Source organism: Siphateles boraxobius, unplaced genomic scaffold (assembly GCF_051911475.1).
Source record: "Siphateles boraxobius isolate OS27281-9 unplaced genomic scaffold, OSU_SipBor_1 12, whole genome shotgun sequence".
In the NCBI taxonomy this organism is placed as follows: Eukaryota; Metazoa; Chordata; class Actinopteri; order Cypriniformes; family Leuciscidae; genus Siphateles; species Siphateles boraxobius.
Window position 1 is genome coordinate 16,606,090 of NW_027508722.1, and position 15,193 is coordinate 16,621,282.

A 15,193-nucleotide genomic window follows, 5' to 3' on the forward strand; every position below is an offset into this window, starting at 1 on the left:
TACTAAATACAATATATATATATATATATTTTTTTTTTTTTTTTAAATGCATGCATAAAAAATATCTGAAATATAAACTGTTAGTTTTAAGAAATCAATGTTAAACAGCTTGTGGTTTATATGGATGCAGATAAAAGCTTTGGAAATGCTGACTTTTCTCCAAACTAGTATTTTCAAGGAATTTCTCTGTCTATTGTATTCAGCAGTTTCATAATAAAATATTTAATTTATAATATATTGTGTCTGGTTTTATGAAAAGCCCTTCCAGTGATCTCGTTTTGAACCATTCCTTGTCATTTTTGCCAGTCTTTAAAATAATCCAATTAAAGTTCAACCTGTATGGTTTATCATTGCAGTCAGACTATATAAAGTATTTTAAAAGACATTCAGTGTATGCAAATTGTCAAATGCTTTGCATAGTGATGCCACAGATACCTACTGGTTGGTAATTTTTAACTAAATGTCTTATTTCACGATAGCGTTTGTGTTTGATGTGTTGTGTCGTAGACAATTCACTCAGTTAGTTTAGTTACTAATAAAACAATTAAAGGCAGATATTCTCACACAGAATTACTAGCAGACATCTCAAGCCACATTGGCTCGTCAAATAAAGGCATGTCTTAAACATTTAGATGGTCTATCTCTTCTGGGGTCTATTCATTTCACAACATGGTTAACTTGTTAACAGTTTGTGTTTAGAGCTTGAGAGTCTATCTATAGTCTTATAGTTTTTACTTAACTTCATTACCAATTTCAGCTGAAATCTAAAAATATTTGGGCTGATAAAAAGATTAAAATATATTTAAAAAAAGCAATTATTAGTAACATGATTATTTTGTAATAAAATGGTGTTTGGTTTGTTGATGCTGCACAAGCCTTGCTGATCGGGGCACATAATGTAAAGTGTGTTGGTTATCCGTGTCTGCTTTATCTCACTGTTCAGTCCTTGCTCTTAGCTTCATGAGGAAATTTGTGATGAGTTTCCAGTGGGAAACATCCTGACAGTCCCAGGTGGAGCCTCGTAGTGGAAATAGCCCTGCCTAGTCCATCTTGTACTGTGCAGGTCTTTTTCTTGTCTTCAAAAGTCCCACACTTGATAAATTGTTTGTAATTCTGTTCATTTTCTCTCTATACCGGTCTGATGTTTTGTTGTTATCTTTAAATGGCCTTGTCTGTCTAAACATGTTTTGTTTGGTATGTTTGTCTTTAGAGAGAGTTCACAGTGAGAACACTTCAAAAATCCCCACAGGTCCAATTTGATGACAGACCTTTTTTTTTTTTTACTCATTTAGGCTACTGTATTTTCTTTTTTCTGTTAATTCCTGTTTGTTTTATCTATACTACCTTTTCCTGATTTTCTATTAGGCCTATTTTATTTATTTGTGAATATGGTATCTCAGCACCAGGCTCATATGATTATTTAGGCAGTCTTGGCAGCTGGCCATGGTAACAGGACAACCACTTTATCACGTCTGAAGTCTCACAGAGGTTACAATGAGGGCATCTTTGTGTTCAATGGACCACTGATCAGTAACCCTTTGTAGTATCACAGTTACAGGGATCTGCTCACAGGACTATTCTGAAATCAGATTGTTTGTAAATTTTTCATTTGGTTGTTGTTGTTGTACCAACCGTGAAACAAGTATATGGGTCGTTTAACCACTATAGACAAGGGGAAATATGGCCAAATTGTCTCCCCAATATTTGATTTTATTGATGCTTCTCTGCTGCACTCCATTGCTGTTTGTTGTTAAGGTGACAAAAAGATTTTAAAAGTTATATTTAGGCTTGTCTGTTTCAGCGTTCTAACAGCGCTCTTCGATGTCAAAATGGTTGAGATGGCCAGTCAAATCAGGTAAGGTAAGATGGCTCCCCACCTGGGGTCAAGAACACTATGAGTATGATGTACCAAAAAAATTTAATGGTTATTCCTTTGCGTTTTTTGTGTAGGCCTACAGACGACATTGTCAAAACAATCCCTGTTCTCCACGAAAACAAAAACTCTGTTTTATGCTGCCAGGCCAGTAGCTGATGTCACTTTGTAAAGAAACTATGTGCTTAAACACTGAAAATGTAATACGCATGCGGATGTGCATGACGTCACCGTTTTCACAAATTTGCATTTTTGTAGTTTACACAAAGACAATAATGGTATCATGTTCAAAATTTTGCATTTTGAAACCTGCTTTTAAAAGTTTGCTCTTTCAGGCCCCCAAAACGCCAATATCGTGTAAATGAACGGTCAAAATGCATAAAAGTTTTCCGTTTGTAGTTGAAAATGGTGTCGTGTAAAGGGCCTTCTAAGTCAAACTTTTGCAGAATCAATATAATATGTATTTAATATAAAATACTGAATGAAATTCTATTTAAAATTGTGGTTTGACATTTAATTGAACAATTGACCAAAACAGACAAAGCCAAATAAAGCTGTAAAAGAGATTCATCTGAAATTTACATTTATTCTATGACTTAAATACAGCCCATAATTAGATGGAATCTAAATAGACAGCACCACAACTAGCCCCTCTTACCGCAAAGGTCTATTTTTTCCTTTTCACTTCAAAATTAAAAAAAATATATATGTTTACTCAATAAATCTAAAACCATGTGCACACATTTCTAATTAACACACACACACACACACACACACACATACACACACACACACACACACACACACACACACACACACACACACACACACACACACACACACACACACAAAAACTTGATATTCAACATAATATGTCACAGGTCACTATCCCCCATGTTCAAGACATGGTTATGGCAGCAGGAACCCACAGAATCTGTGTAAACATATGTCCCCAAAAAGAGATTTCCCATTGTCATTAAAGCATATTTTTTTATTAAATGTGTAATATTTAAAAATATAGTAATATTAAAATAGGCTAGTCAATAGTTGATAATAAAATATAGGCTAAGCTAGTCAAAATTTCTAGGTTGTGTAACTGTCAGAAATTTCAAAAATAAAATTAAATTAAATAATCGTAAGTATTTGTAAGCATAAAATTTGGCTTGTCTAAATATTTATTTTTAATTAAAATTTCATTTTTTTTTATTTCACATATTTCAAACTTTTTTTAAATGTCATGTTTTGTCCAGGTGTATGGAGATGTTAAAAAAAATCATGCTTCAAATAAAAGTTTGAACTTATCTGTAAATATAAAGTTGTAGGCCTATACACTGGTATTAAAGATGAAATAGGACTAATTTTAATTGATGGTTGTTACACCACATTACACTTTATAGCCATTAAATCAATATTTGTAGTGTGCAATTTTGTATTCCTCTTTTGAGTGGTATAAAATAATAGGAAATGGGTCGTTGAAGATATTGGAGATATTCTAGATCAGACTGGCGTCTACTGTGTCTCGTCTATGTTTCTCGATTGAGTTTTTGTGTTCAGCGCCTCCGGTTTTCCGTAGTTTACAGATGGCGTTGGAGGAGATGCGGATGCTCTAGTTTCTTTCGGTCCGTCCTTGCATCAGATATCGCAAACAACGAAATTGTTGCTTAGTCACGGTTGGAATCGGATATACGACACCGCAGATCAGCATTAATTTCGCGTTCCTTTATATTTGGAAAGGATTGATATCTTTGTTTTGTGTAAGTTTGATCAATATTGTGCGCTTCACATTCTGGGCCTCTCACGTTTAGGATTGCCGATACTACGGAAGACAGCTGCTGCACTCTTTGTTTACACCAATGTTTTTTTTTTTGTTATGACGGAATTGACGTTGCTCTTCATGTCATATGTTTGTTACCGTGTGTTCGTCATTGTGTATAAACGTATATTGTGCTGATTAAAAGAGTTGGGTTTGGTTGGTTCGGCTGAATTCGACGACGCACGTGAATGCTAGCTGTTTGATTCGGTTCGGCGCAGTTTTGATTCTGAAAGTACAGAGCCCGCTGTTCAACACAAATAGAAAGCACCCTGGACACTACAGAGGTCTACTTGTCGAAAATAAGTTTGTAACTGTCGCCAGTGTTATTATAAAATCGTTTGAAATTAAAGCGGGGATTTTATGCACCACGGATTTGTTTTTTACCGGATGGGAAAGCGGCAGCCATGAAAATGCGCCCTCAGTCTTGTATTGGTTACATAAAGAAGTGCAGCGAAATGGGAAACTTGGTTGTGAAGTCGAGTTGTAAAAAGACCTTTTTCTTTTATTGACCTTTTTCTTTTTATCAGGATTGCAATTGAAAATAGAAGTTGTTTACTGTTCCTAGTGAATGGGCTCTGTGACATCTGGAATTGACCGTCTTAAATTGACTTTTTTCTAATAGAGAAGTTTATAGAAAATAATTTTTCCTGGATTTTTCATGTGAATGTGGTGTGAGCTTTATGTGTGTTTTATTGGCAATAAAATGGCAAGTTTGCTGGAGGGTATTGCTTAATCTTATAGTTCGCATTTAAAACAGTAGTTCTCACTCTTTTCTAACATTACCCCAAGACCCCCCATTAAGCAAAACAGTGTAGGCTGATATTTCTTTAAATTCTTCTGCTGTAATGACTTTAATCTAGGGATGCACTGAAATTAAAAATTCTAGGACGAAAGTTCTGGATGCACGTGGGCGAAAACAAATGCTTTAAAAAAAAATTGATTATTTAAAAAAAAAAATTGTCATTTTATTAATAACACTTTTTAATAAAATTCAACAATTTTAATGATACTAAATTTAAAAAATGCAAGGTAATATAATAATCCCACTTTTATTAATAAAAATTTACTCTAAAATTGGACTGAAAATATATTTATATTTAATATCAAGCATCTCGTTAATTCTGGACGGTCACGTTAGTCAAGCTTGCATCAGCTGACTCTCAGCTCTTATTTTTTACTAATTATCCAAGTAATGTATATTCAATTATTCATATAAAGCTATTGTTATTAGAGGATGATAGGGTGGTGTCATGTTACCAGCTTTCCTCAGAATGGCTATACCACACGCACAGTAGGGCTTTTGCAAATAGAAATTACATGTTGGCGCGTTATTTGAGCGTACTTTGTTTTTCCAAAGAGCATGCATATAGCAGAACATTGAGAAGAGCGTCACACTGCACAGTGATAACGGTTAGAGCGAGAGTGAAACCCGGGCGATGAACACTGAGGGGCGGTGCGGCATGGCATATATTTTTGGCCATTTTTCTCTTTCGGCCCAAAACCAGAAAAGTAATTTTCCTCAGCCGAAATTTTGGTGCATCCCTACTTGAATCAAAACAATTTTTTTTAGCCCGTGGTCCTTTGCCGATCATTCCTTCCTCATTCTTATGGCGTGAATAGCACAAATAATCTAAGACCTCTTTGGAGGCCCTTGCTTGAGAACCACTGATTTAAAAGCATTTATAATTCACAGTTTGCACACAAGCGAAGTGGAATTGTGTGTGCGATGCATTGGGCTGTTTTGTTTTTTGGTTTGATGGCTGTGCAGTTTGTAAGTGGCTGTTGAGCTTCATGTAAAGTGCCTTGTTATTTTAAAATACTTAATGAGTTGATGAGATCAAGTGTCTGCTGTTGACCGGTTTCTGTTGGAAATTGTGGATATTATAAAACAGTAGCTAACAGAATTTAAAAGGACAAAGTATTTTACAGTTAAGTAGCTGCAATATGTGTATGGATGATAGCAGTGATATTTGTAATTTCTTGGTACTTGTATACACTTTTTGTGATGTTTCTCTTGATAGTGCGGTCAGCTGATAAGCTGCATTTGTAAGTGGAGTTCATACTTGCACATTTGCATGCGGAAGCTGAAAGAACGATGTTAAAGGTTGGAAAACTAGTCTTTCCTGTTAATCCGAGGCACGTTATCTTGTTTTTCTGGATCTGAAGCACTTTATTACTTGCTGCAAACTGGCTGTTATTGTTGTTAGCTATATTTATTGGCTGTGAGAGGTTTGTTTCTCCTAATTTTGTGGTTAAACCTCGGTTTGAAAATGATAGTTGGGATTTCTTTTGAATATTGTTATATGGAGGCAATGGTTGTGTCAGCGATAACGCTATTATATGTACCCCTTTTGTCTGCAGGTGCTGTTGTGTGTGCTCCATCATGGCTGTGGTCATCCGATTACAGGGACTCAGAATCACGGCTGGTTCTGAGGACATTCGCAATTTCTTCACTGGGCTCAGAATCCCTGATGGTGGGGTTCATATAATTGGTGGGGAGCTTGAGGAAGCTTTTATAATATTTGCATCTGATGAAGATGCGAGACGAGCGATGGCGCGCTCAGGGGGCTGCATTAAGGGCTCTCCTGTCAACTTGCTCTTGAGTAGCAAGTCAGAAATGCAGACTGTTCTCGAGGAAAGCACTAGAAGGTCTGAGTTAAAAGGCAGGGGAATGTACAAGGAGGGTGTCAAAAGACCTTCTGCGGAACGAGGTCCTCTGCCATTCAACAAAGATCCAAGAGTAGACGTACGAAGGCCGGATCATCAAGACACGAGGAACAGGCCCTCTCCATCTTCATTCAATGAGATACGACACCAGAGAGAAGCAGAAGTGCCAGAGAGAGCGGATCTTTATTTAAAATTGACAGGGATGCCATTCTCTGCAACAAAGGATGACGTCCATAAATTTTTCAGTGGGATAAAGATTGAAGATGTTCTGTTTTTGAGAAACCCCCGAGGAACGTTCAATGGACAAAGTATTGTGCGCTTGGCTTCCAAAGAGGATGTAATTGAAGGTCTGAAAAGGGATCGACTATACATGGGGGCGCGATATATACAACTATCAAGATGCTCTGAGGAGCAGTGGCTGGCAGCAGGAGGTGTCCCTAGAGAGGACATGCGGAAAAGACCGTCCTTAGAGCGAACGAGATCTCGATCTCCCATTTCCTTCAGATCTAGATCACGCTCGCCCCCTCACGAAGAATACTGCGTCATGTTTGAGAACTTGCCTCATGCGGTTGAAAAGAGGGATTTGAGGATGTTTCTGCATCCGGTTACTTTGAAGGATGACCAGATTATTATATTTGCCCAAAAAAAGGAAGATAAGACCAAATCGGCTGTTGTGGTGTTTAGAAATCTCACAGACTATTGTGCTGGCTTGGCTCATAATAAGGAATTGTTGCTACATAAGGTAGTGTACGTGTCGCCCATCTCCAAGGAGAAAATGGTCACCTTGTTGGAATCGTCCATTGACGAGAGAGATGAGGTGAAAGGGTCGAGGCGATCAGCTGAACTGCCCCAGCCTCAAAGAAACACTCCTGACTCTCAGTTGAGGTGTGTCTACGTACGCAATCTCCCGTTTGATGTTCGCAAGGTGGAGATCATGGACTTCTTTCATGGATTTCCACTTTCAGAGGATAGGGTTGTCTTATTGCATGACGAAAGAGGAGCTGGGCTCGGTGAGGCGTTGGTGATCTTCCAGTCTGAGAAGGAAGCCATGACGGCACAGTCCTTAAACGGACAGAGGTTTCTTGGATCCGAGGTCATGCTTAAGTGCATAACAATGGCCCAGATGCAGAATTTTGGTGTGAATGAGCAGTTGACGGTTAGCCCACAAGAAAGAAACGAAATTTTGAATGATAGTCCTCGTTTTGCGAACACCATGATGCCTCGAGATGATTTTGAGATGCAGCCTAATTTGCGCCAGGATTATGGAGGTCATGATCGCTTTGAGCCAAATTTTGGCCGCAATAATGCATTCGGGCCCGGACTGGATGGTAATGGAAGTCAGCGTTACGGATCACCTGACCAACAACTTGATGGTCCGACCGGTGTTAAATTGCTCAATCTACCCTCTCAGATAAGGATTGATGAGATTTATGATTTCTTCTATGGATACAGATTGATTCCAGGATCTGCTTCATTGCAGTATGACAGAAATGGAGCCCCCAGGCGTGCTGCAACCGTAGTGTTCGAATCCTACAGGGAGGCGCTCACTGCTCTTCAAGAATTAAATGGAAGACCAATTGGCACCAGGAAGATTCAGATTGTGTTTGATTAGATATGCTTTTGGGCTACAGTATTGATGAAACTTGTGCTTTTATTTCTTTCTCTTTTAAGTTGTATGTGCATTTTCAGTGATTTGACAAGTGCCGACATGTTTTCTTTTTCTTCTTTTTTTGAAATACTGCTTTAAATTAGATTCAAAACTTTTCTTGACTATTCGGAAATGATGCATTTGTATGCATGTCAGTGACAGTATTATTTGGGCTGTTAAATGTCATAAATATTATAATACTCGAGTAATGACTTTTCTAATCTAATGACATTTCACTGAACAGATGTCAGTAATATGTGGTTTTCAGATAGAAGCAGATTTAAAAGAATCTTCTTAACATTGTGAGATTGTGAGTTTCCTCCTACATCCATAAAACTGTTATTTCATGTTCAGTGCTATTAAAGACATCAGCTTGTTCTGATTTCTTTCCAAGCGTGTGTTTTTTTCTTTTCTTGCGGTGGTCCACATGGTTTTGTATGGTGTCATTTGCAATCCAGTAATAACAATATTCATTTTCATTTAGTCTTAATACTTATAATTGTAAAATTACTTAATTATCAATATAATCTATAGTCTAGAAAGGGTGGTCAACCCAGCAGCTGGAGGGCTACCTTTCTGCAGACTTCAGTTTTAACCCTGCTTCAACTCATTTGCCTTTTATTAACAAGTAATCCTTAACAAAGCGCTCGTTCTCTTAGTATGTTCCTATTAGGGGTAACCAAGTGATTTTTAGAGCACTAAAGAAAGTTATTTTGAATGTGTGTCGTATGAATGTAACCCTAACTGTCATATGACCTATCACCATCAGTTGCGTCCCTAAGCTGCTATCCACAAATCCTCTCCAGTGGCTTCATGAGGTAAAGTGTCCATGTATGTGCACTTCAGAATCTCGCTGGAAGTAGTAGGTCAACTAAGCACTTTTTGACAACTCTTGTATGAGTCCTGTGAATTCAGACATACTACTCTTGTCACATAGGCTTACAGTTTTTGCCTACCATGTAGTTGGAAAGTATGTCTATACACATTTTTTAACACAAAGCACGGACATGGCCATTTTTACTTTGAAATGTGCAAGGCTTCCGGTGCCAGCTGCTTCCAGTTATTTTAGCTGTACAAAATAAGTCCATTATGCTGCAGTGCTCGATACAGCAAACTGGTATTTGCAATCATATTTGAACTCATCTTAATCATTTACACACTGTATAGTGCAAATAGTTTCACCTTTACGGCAGTTTGTTATTCTTCTAGTTTAGTAGTTAATGAATCAGAAGTCTCAAAGATTCACAGGACATACTAGGATAGTTTAATTTTGTGTTAACTGAGGTGGATAGGGAAAGATCTGGTTCCATCTGCATCAAATTAATTTATAAAGCTTTATTTTATGGCAACAGCTAAACCACTTAATGTATAATTATATATTTATTATTATTATTCCATGTTTCAAAGGTTTTCTCATAACATTTGTTGAAGTGATGAAGTAAATTTGAACATTTTTAGAAAAAAGGAATTGAAATGAAAATTTTTAGAAAAAGGGACTATTTGAATTTGAGTTGTATGGATTTTTTATTAACACTAATGTTCTGTTTTTTGCATGAAGCCTATAAAATGTGTTTCAATGCCATACTGATCACGCTTTATTTCACATTACTGTGACTAATAATGTGGAAAAAATTAAAAATGCATATAACTAGATTTCTGTAGGCGTATCATGCAGCATTAAGCATCACAACATCAGTTGTCTATTTTAAGCGACTGAATCAGTATTTAATGAATTATATGTATATGCCTATTTATATTGGATTATTATTATTAGATATTATGCTTATTCCATTTTGTTTTTTCACAGCATGCTGTTCACAAACAAGATGGTGAAACTGTTTATCAGCATTCAGGCTTTTTTCATTTTGCCTTACAAACTGTAGCTCATTGTCATGGGGCCATTTTTCCAGGTAATTCAAACCGCTGTTGACAGCAATTTTAACAGCAATCAGTCAAATGCAACCCACAATGGCATTTCATACTCATATAATCTACTGAAAAAGAAGAGGCCACTAGAGGGAACTGTGGCACACCAGATCCTGAAAAAAAAAAACACTACTATGGTAGAAGAGAGCCTTATCCTTAAAAAGGGAATGTAAGAAGGCAATGCAAATTCTGTAGATGGTTCGTAATAATTTTGAAGTAAGAGTATGGGACACCATGCGTGAAAAGGGTGCAAAAATTATATAATACACTAAAGACAATGGTCATATTGTCACATAGGGTGCAACCAAAAAGGCATAAATTATAGGAGTTAAACAGAGATTTAATAATTTTACGCAAATAACGTGCTAGTAGGCCTATGTGCATCAATGTGATTTCTATCGTCAGGCGTTGACAGAAGAGTTACAGGAAACAAGTGAATAAGCAACAGGTTGGTATTGGTCGTCCTATTGGGTCGCAATGGCTAGTGCAAAGGTTTTTTTTGTGCATAGTCAAGTAAACCTAAAGCAAAGGTCTGGGTGAGAAGTTTGTGCACAGGTGAAAAGGGGAAACAATAAGCCTGTGTTTCTCAAAACTAGTTAGAAAAGTTTGTTTATCAGGTTGGCAGTCAAAGCGTTTCGAAAGCTTTGGGCTTTCAACAAAACAAACTGGCAATACTGTTAAAGAAATTAAGTGACTTGAACAACAGACAATGGAACCAGTGTTTTTGGCCTCTTATCAGAGTTCACAAGTTCACCAGACCAAGAATCAGGTACGTATAGCCTTACTAGTTCAATGAAGAACTTGCCTTCTGGACAGTTTACCTGCCTGAATGCTTAGTGAATGCTACTGTTTATAAACCTCATGACCAAATTATAACTCCAAACCTCTCCGGAAGGATTAATTTATACCTATATCAGTGGGTTTATTAGATATTTTTTTGCATATAAGTTGCATATCATCTTTTTTTTGGGCCGACCTTGATAAAAAAAGTATTCTTGAAATTTTTTTTTTTTTTGCAAAACTTGCTTACAACCCAATATTTAGTTACTCACAGTAATAATAATAATAATAATAATAATTATTATTATTATTATTATTATTTGTATGTGATGTTGGGTGAGTTCAGAGTGAACGCACAGATAGATGGAGTCACGAGCTCAGGCGGAATGAATTTGTTTGGAAATGACAGACAGACAGCGCGTTGACTGAGGCTGGACGCTACAGTGAGAACAACATGTAAGTTGCCAATATTATATTTACTAGTTTATTTTAGACTGATAGTGTTGTGACATTTTTTTTTACATTGTTGTCAATTGTAAAGATGTTATGTGGAGATAAAAAAAAGTGATTATCAAGGGAAAAGTTCGCAGTCATGGTGGCTAGCAGCTAGCGAGCACCGTTGATGCCGATTGAGTCAGATGATAAAGTTCACCTTTATTTTTAAACGTTTTACATGTAGGCTATGTTTTATTTATCTATGGTATGCGCTGTTCTAGTTTTTACACTTCTGCAGGACAGTTCGATGGTTTTCAAAAAGTATGTTTTCATGACTTACGCGTCGTGTGAAATATTAAAACTGAATTAATAAAGCTGAATAAAATATTAAAAGTGTGGATTTGCGTTTGGTAGACTAATCTATCATCATAACTTTTCCAGGGGGGTTGTATTTGCATTACTAAAAATGAAGCAACAGATATGAATGCATCACCTTGCACAAGATTGGTGACCATCTGCCTCAGTTGTAACGTTAACGTTAAAGCACTGGACAGGTTATTTGTCATAGTGTGAACCAGGATAACACCAAGTTAAACCGTGATAACAGAAGCCCAGAAAACAGCTATAGGTGATCTACAAATAACCAATATTATGGGAATCTTGAATATTACATTTAAATATAGGCTAGCATAAACAATAAATTAACGTAATCCAAATAGCATGTTCTAATTGACTTAACAAGGGCATGAAAAGGATATTCTGATAAAGTAATATAAACCTATTTATGAGTTTATTTTTCCATGTTTTACTCCGACTTGATCCTTAAAAGTAGGGGGATGGGTCTTTGTGGGAAGAATACGGACATTTGAGTACTTGATTATACACTCTGAACTTTAATACTATAATATTTTTAGACAGAATAATTTGAAAAGAAAAATGTGTGGCTGATTCTAGTTGATCTCGTCCTTCCATGTGGAGTTGGAAATTGCCCAGATTTTACTTGTCAAAGGAAATTGATGAAAATGCAAATGAAAACATGAATTTATTACTTCATGCATGTTTGTCTCACATTAATATGCTGACATGTTTGTCCTTAAGCAGAAGAATGGACAAGAGGATTGTAAAAAATCTGGAACCAGCAAGACCACTGCGCCGGCAAGGTTCAAAATGTGAATGTTCTCACTAAGTTTGATTCTTAAAAATGCAAAACATTGTGTCACTGTTTCATTTGATGCCCAATTTGATTTCTTATGTATTTTCTGTGTGTGTTGGTGTGTTTGAATGCTTCTTTGGAAATCTCTCTTATAGTGCCTCAAAGCTTTGCTGAGATTAAGCCAGTAAGTCCAATTTTATTGTCCTAAGATAATATTGTCATGTTTTGGATTTTAATTGTAGCTGCTGGCCTCTTCTTTTTCTTATCTAATTTCTCTGAAAGAGTGTATTTTTCTGTCAGGTAACTGTTTTTACTGTTGACAGGACAACATTATTAAAGTGGAGCATTTCTATGAAATCCTGCATCTTCAAAGTCCTCAACCAAAGAAGAAAGGCATGCGTCCACCTCAATGCACTCCCCAAAATAAAGGTGCTGTATTTGGCATTTATGGTCCAATGGAAAAATTTAACATCTATGGAGCCTTTTAATTGCACCGAAAGTTATTTATAGCAGAAACAGTTTCTTTAGATTATTTAAAATATACTTCACACAATTTTAAGAACCATTTAATGAAAGATTATTTGGAGAACCCAAAATGGTTCTTATATGGCATCACTAGGGGCTTTTGCACTGGGTAATTATAGGAACTATCCACCAGAGCAGGGCAGAGAACTAAATATTCTCCTGGAGCTATTTTCCTTGTTGCATTTGCACCACCAGTTGGAAATCTAAAATTATGTAAACCAGCCGACAGCGACGTCATGTAAGCGCGGCATTCTACAACTAGTGTAACGGTTGAGAGTACCTGGACTTTGGCTTCAGTCCATCTGTAACTGTTTTCCATGTTTTTGGAGATAGTTTGGGAAGTAAGTATATGTAAACTGTGTGTTTACACGTTTTAAAAAAAAATGGCAGATGCCAGTGTTTTTTATGACATGCTTTTGGCCAATCAGCATACACTTAAAGTCACTGGAAGTTCCTATTTTGCTGGGATGAACCCTACTCTGAAGTAGGATCTAATTGAGTCCAATGGGTGGAGCTTACGTCTAGCTCCCCCTCGCTAGACGTCCAGCGAGGAGGAGCGAATGTAATTTGGGTCTAATGTGTGGAGCTAGAATATCAAACCACACCCTAACCCTAGTCACAACTCCATCCCTCCAACACATTAGACGTCCAGAGAGGTGGAGCTGGCCGTCATTTGACTCTGCAGCGAGTACCACTTGAAAGGCGTTCCTATAATTATCATCAGCACATTTCACATTATCATCTTCCGGACACAAATGAAGATCTTTAAAGATCCTATAAAAAGTTGCTGTTCCTTAGATTTTTCCTAGTTCCTGTGGGGTGAACAAACCAAAAAGCTGGTACTTCTGCCAATAGTTTTAAGAACTATGAAACCTTTCCTCTTGTGAAAAAGCCTTTTGGAGCCTTTATTTTTAAGAGTGTATAAACTTTATAAAGAATTAGGGAGATGACTATATCTGGAATTAGAAGTAAAACAGTGGGATTATAATATTGAGTACAGGTGAAATATTTTTCATTTTACTAAAGTAGACCTTTTTTTTAACTGTAGCCGAAAGAATTTGCTACACTCGGGACTTCCTCATCAAGATGGCAAGTTGTCCAATGGCTAAGAAGAAACCTGAGTTTTTACCAGAACATCCAATCGTTTTGGAGAATGGAGTGAGTTATCCACAGATTTGATTTGATTTTTAATTTCATTTAAATTTTTTTGAAGCACTTATATCAGAAGATGGTTTAATAGGTGTGTGTGATAATGAAAATGCATAGCACAACTTCCGATATCATCTTGTCACCCAATCTAGAGAACCAATGATGTGCCCAGATACTTCATCACCAACTACAATAACAACAACAGCGACGACGAGGACTTGTAAGTGCATTCATCAAACTAATATCACAACCACTGCAAGAGTTGAAATGAGTATTTTGTGTGTTGCACATTAACGGTTTCACTTAGGGGTTGATTAACAGTTTATTTATTTACATTTCTTTACACAGGGCTGCCTAATGTGGAATTTCTTAGTCTTTTTATACAATGGTCTTAAACTGCACCGCATGGGGGCCAAAGTGGAAAGGGTTAAAAAATTAAGTTAATTTATTAACTTTCATTGTTATAAAAGGTTAAAACAGATGAGGTTTTGTAAATGGAACAAAAAAAAAATACTGTCCTTGAATTCTTGAACACATTTGTATTCTATGTAGGTGTTGCAATGATTGTTCCTAACCAGTCCACAGTACAATGTTAAATGATACTAAAGGACTGATGCCTTGATCCTTGCTAAAGATTCCACATCCTAATTTGTTGTTTTAAACTCACTCTTTGTGCTTTCTTGACCATGGTCTTTCATTTTACCTTATCAGACGGTGGTGATGTCGAACTCAGGCTTTTGATCCTTGCCTAATGTAGGTTGTGTTACTAGTCTACTTTCATGATCTGCTGTGTAAAAATTTAATTATTGTGTATATTTGGACTTGAAGTGTTTAAGATTGAAGTGAAGTGCATCTCAAATTATAGTTTGACTTCTCGCAAGTTCATATGTCAGATTGGGAATGTGTTCACTTTGGTTAATTGTATTAACACGGAACATTATGGCAAGCAAAACAGAACTGTCTGCCACTATCTTTTGACAATTATTAAGCCTATGGATGGGTATATAATAAGCTTTTCTTTTCTTTTTTTTAAAGGTACAGTAAGTTATTTTCTCTTTTTTTGCAAGCATGACACTCAAAAATAGATCTCTTTTGTTTACATATGCCAATGTTTGAAATTTATTTAATTCATTGCTGTAAAGTGGATTAGAACACAGAATAATTGTTTGTTACAGTACTGTAGCCCTTTCAGTATTATTATATTGTCTTATTAGGGGTTGCTAA

At 36.5% G+C, this 15,193-nt stretch overlaps 2 protein-coding genes across 7 annotated transcripts; both read left to right on the plus strand.

Annotated features, from left to right (window-relative positions):
• Positions 1-3,428: 3,428 nt before the first annotated feature.
• On the plus strand, positions 3,429-8,394 carry rbm12bb (RNA binding motif protein 12Bb). Of its 2 annotated transcripts, none has more exons than XM_077209234.1 (2): positions 3,429-3,627; positions 6,048-8,394. In XM_077209234.1, the coding sequence occupies exon 2, from the start codon at positions 6,070-6,072 to the stop codon at positions 7,963-7,965; it is 1,896 nt and encodes a 631-aa protein (XP_077065349.1). In that variant the 5' UTR covers positions 3,429-3,627; positions 6,048-6,069; the 3' UTR covers positions 7,966-8,394. The 2 variants fall into 2 exon arrangements, with proteins under 2 accessions (XP_077065349.1, XP_077065350.1); XM_077209235.1 differs by having other exon boundaries at positions 3,446-3,492.
• A 2,637-nt stretch (positions 8,395-11,031) lies between these two features.
• gra (granulito) lies at positions 11,032-14,991 on the plus strand. 5 transcript variants are annotated; one of them, XM_077209236.1, is made up of 7 exons: positions 11,032-11,163; positions 12,241-12,311; positions 12,451-12,479; positions 12,619-12,724; positions 13,869-13,978; positions 14,122-14,189; positions 14,318-14,991. In XM_077209236.1, the coding sequence occupies exons 2-7, from the start codon at positions 12,248-12,250 to the stop codon at positions 14,325-14,327; spliced, it is 387 nt and encodes a 128-aa protein (XP_077065351.1). In that variant the 5' UTR covers positions 11,032-11,163; positions 12,241-12,247; the 3' UTR covers positions 14,328-14,991. The 5 variants fall into 5 exon arrangements, with proteins under 5 accessions (XP_077065351.1, XP_077065363.1, XP_077065371.1 ...); XM_077209248.1 differs by having other exon boundaries at positions 14,681-14,991; XM_077209256.1 differs by having other exon boundaries at positions 12,241-12,302.
• The last annotated feature ends 202 nt before the right edge of the window (positions 14,992-15,193 follow it).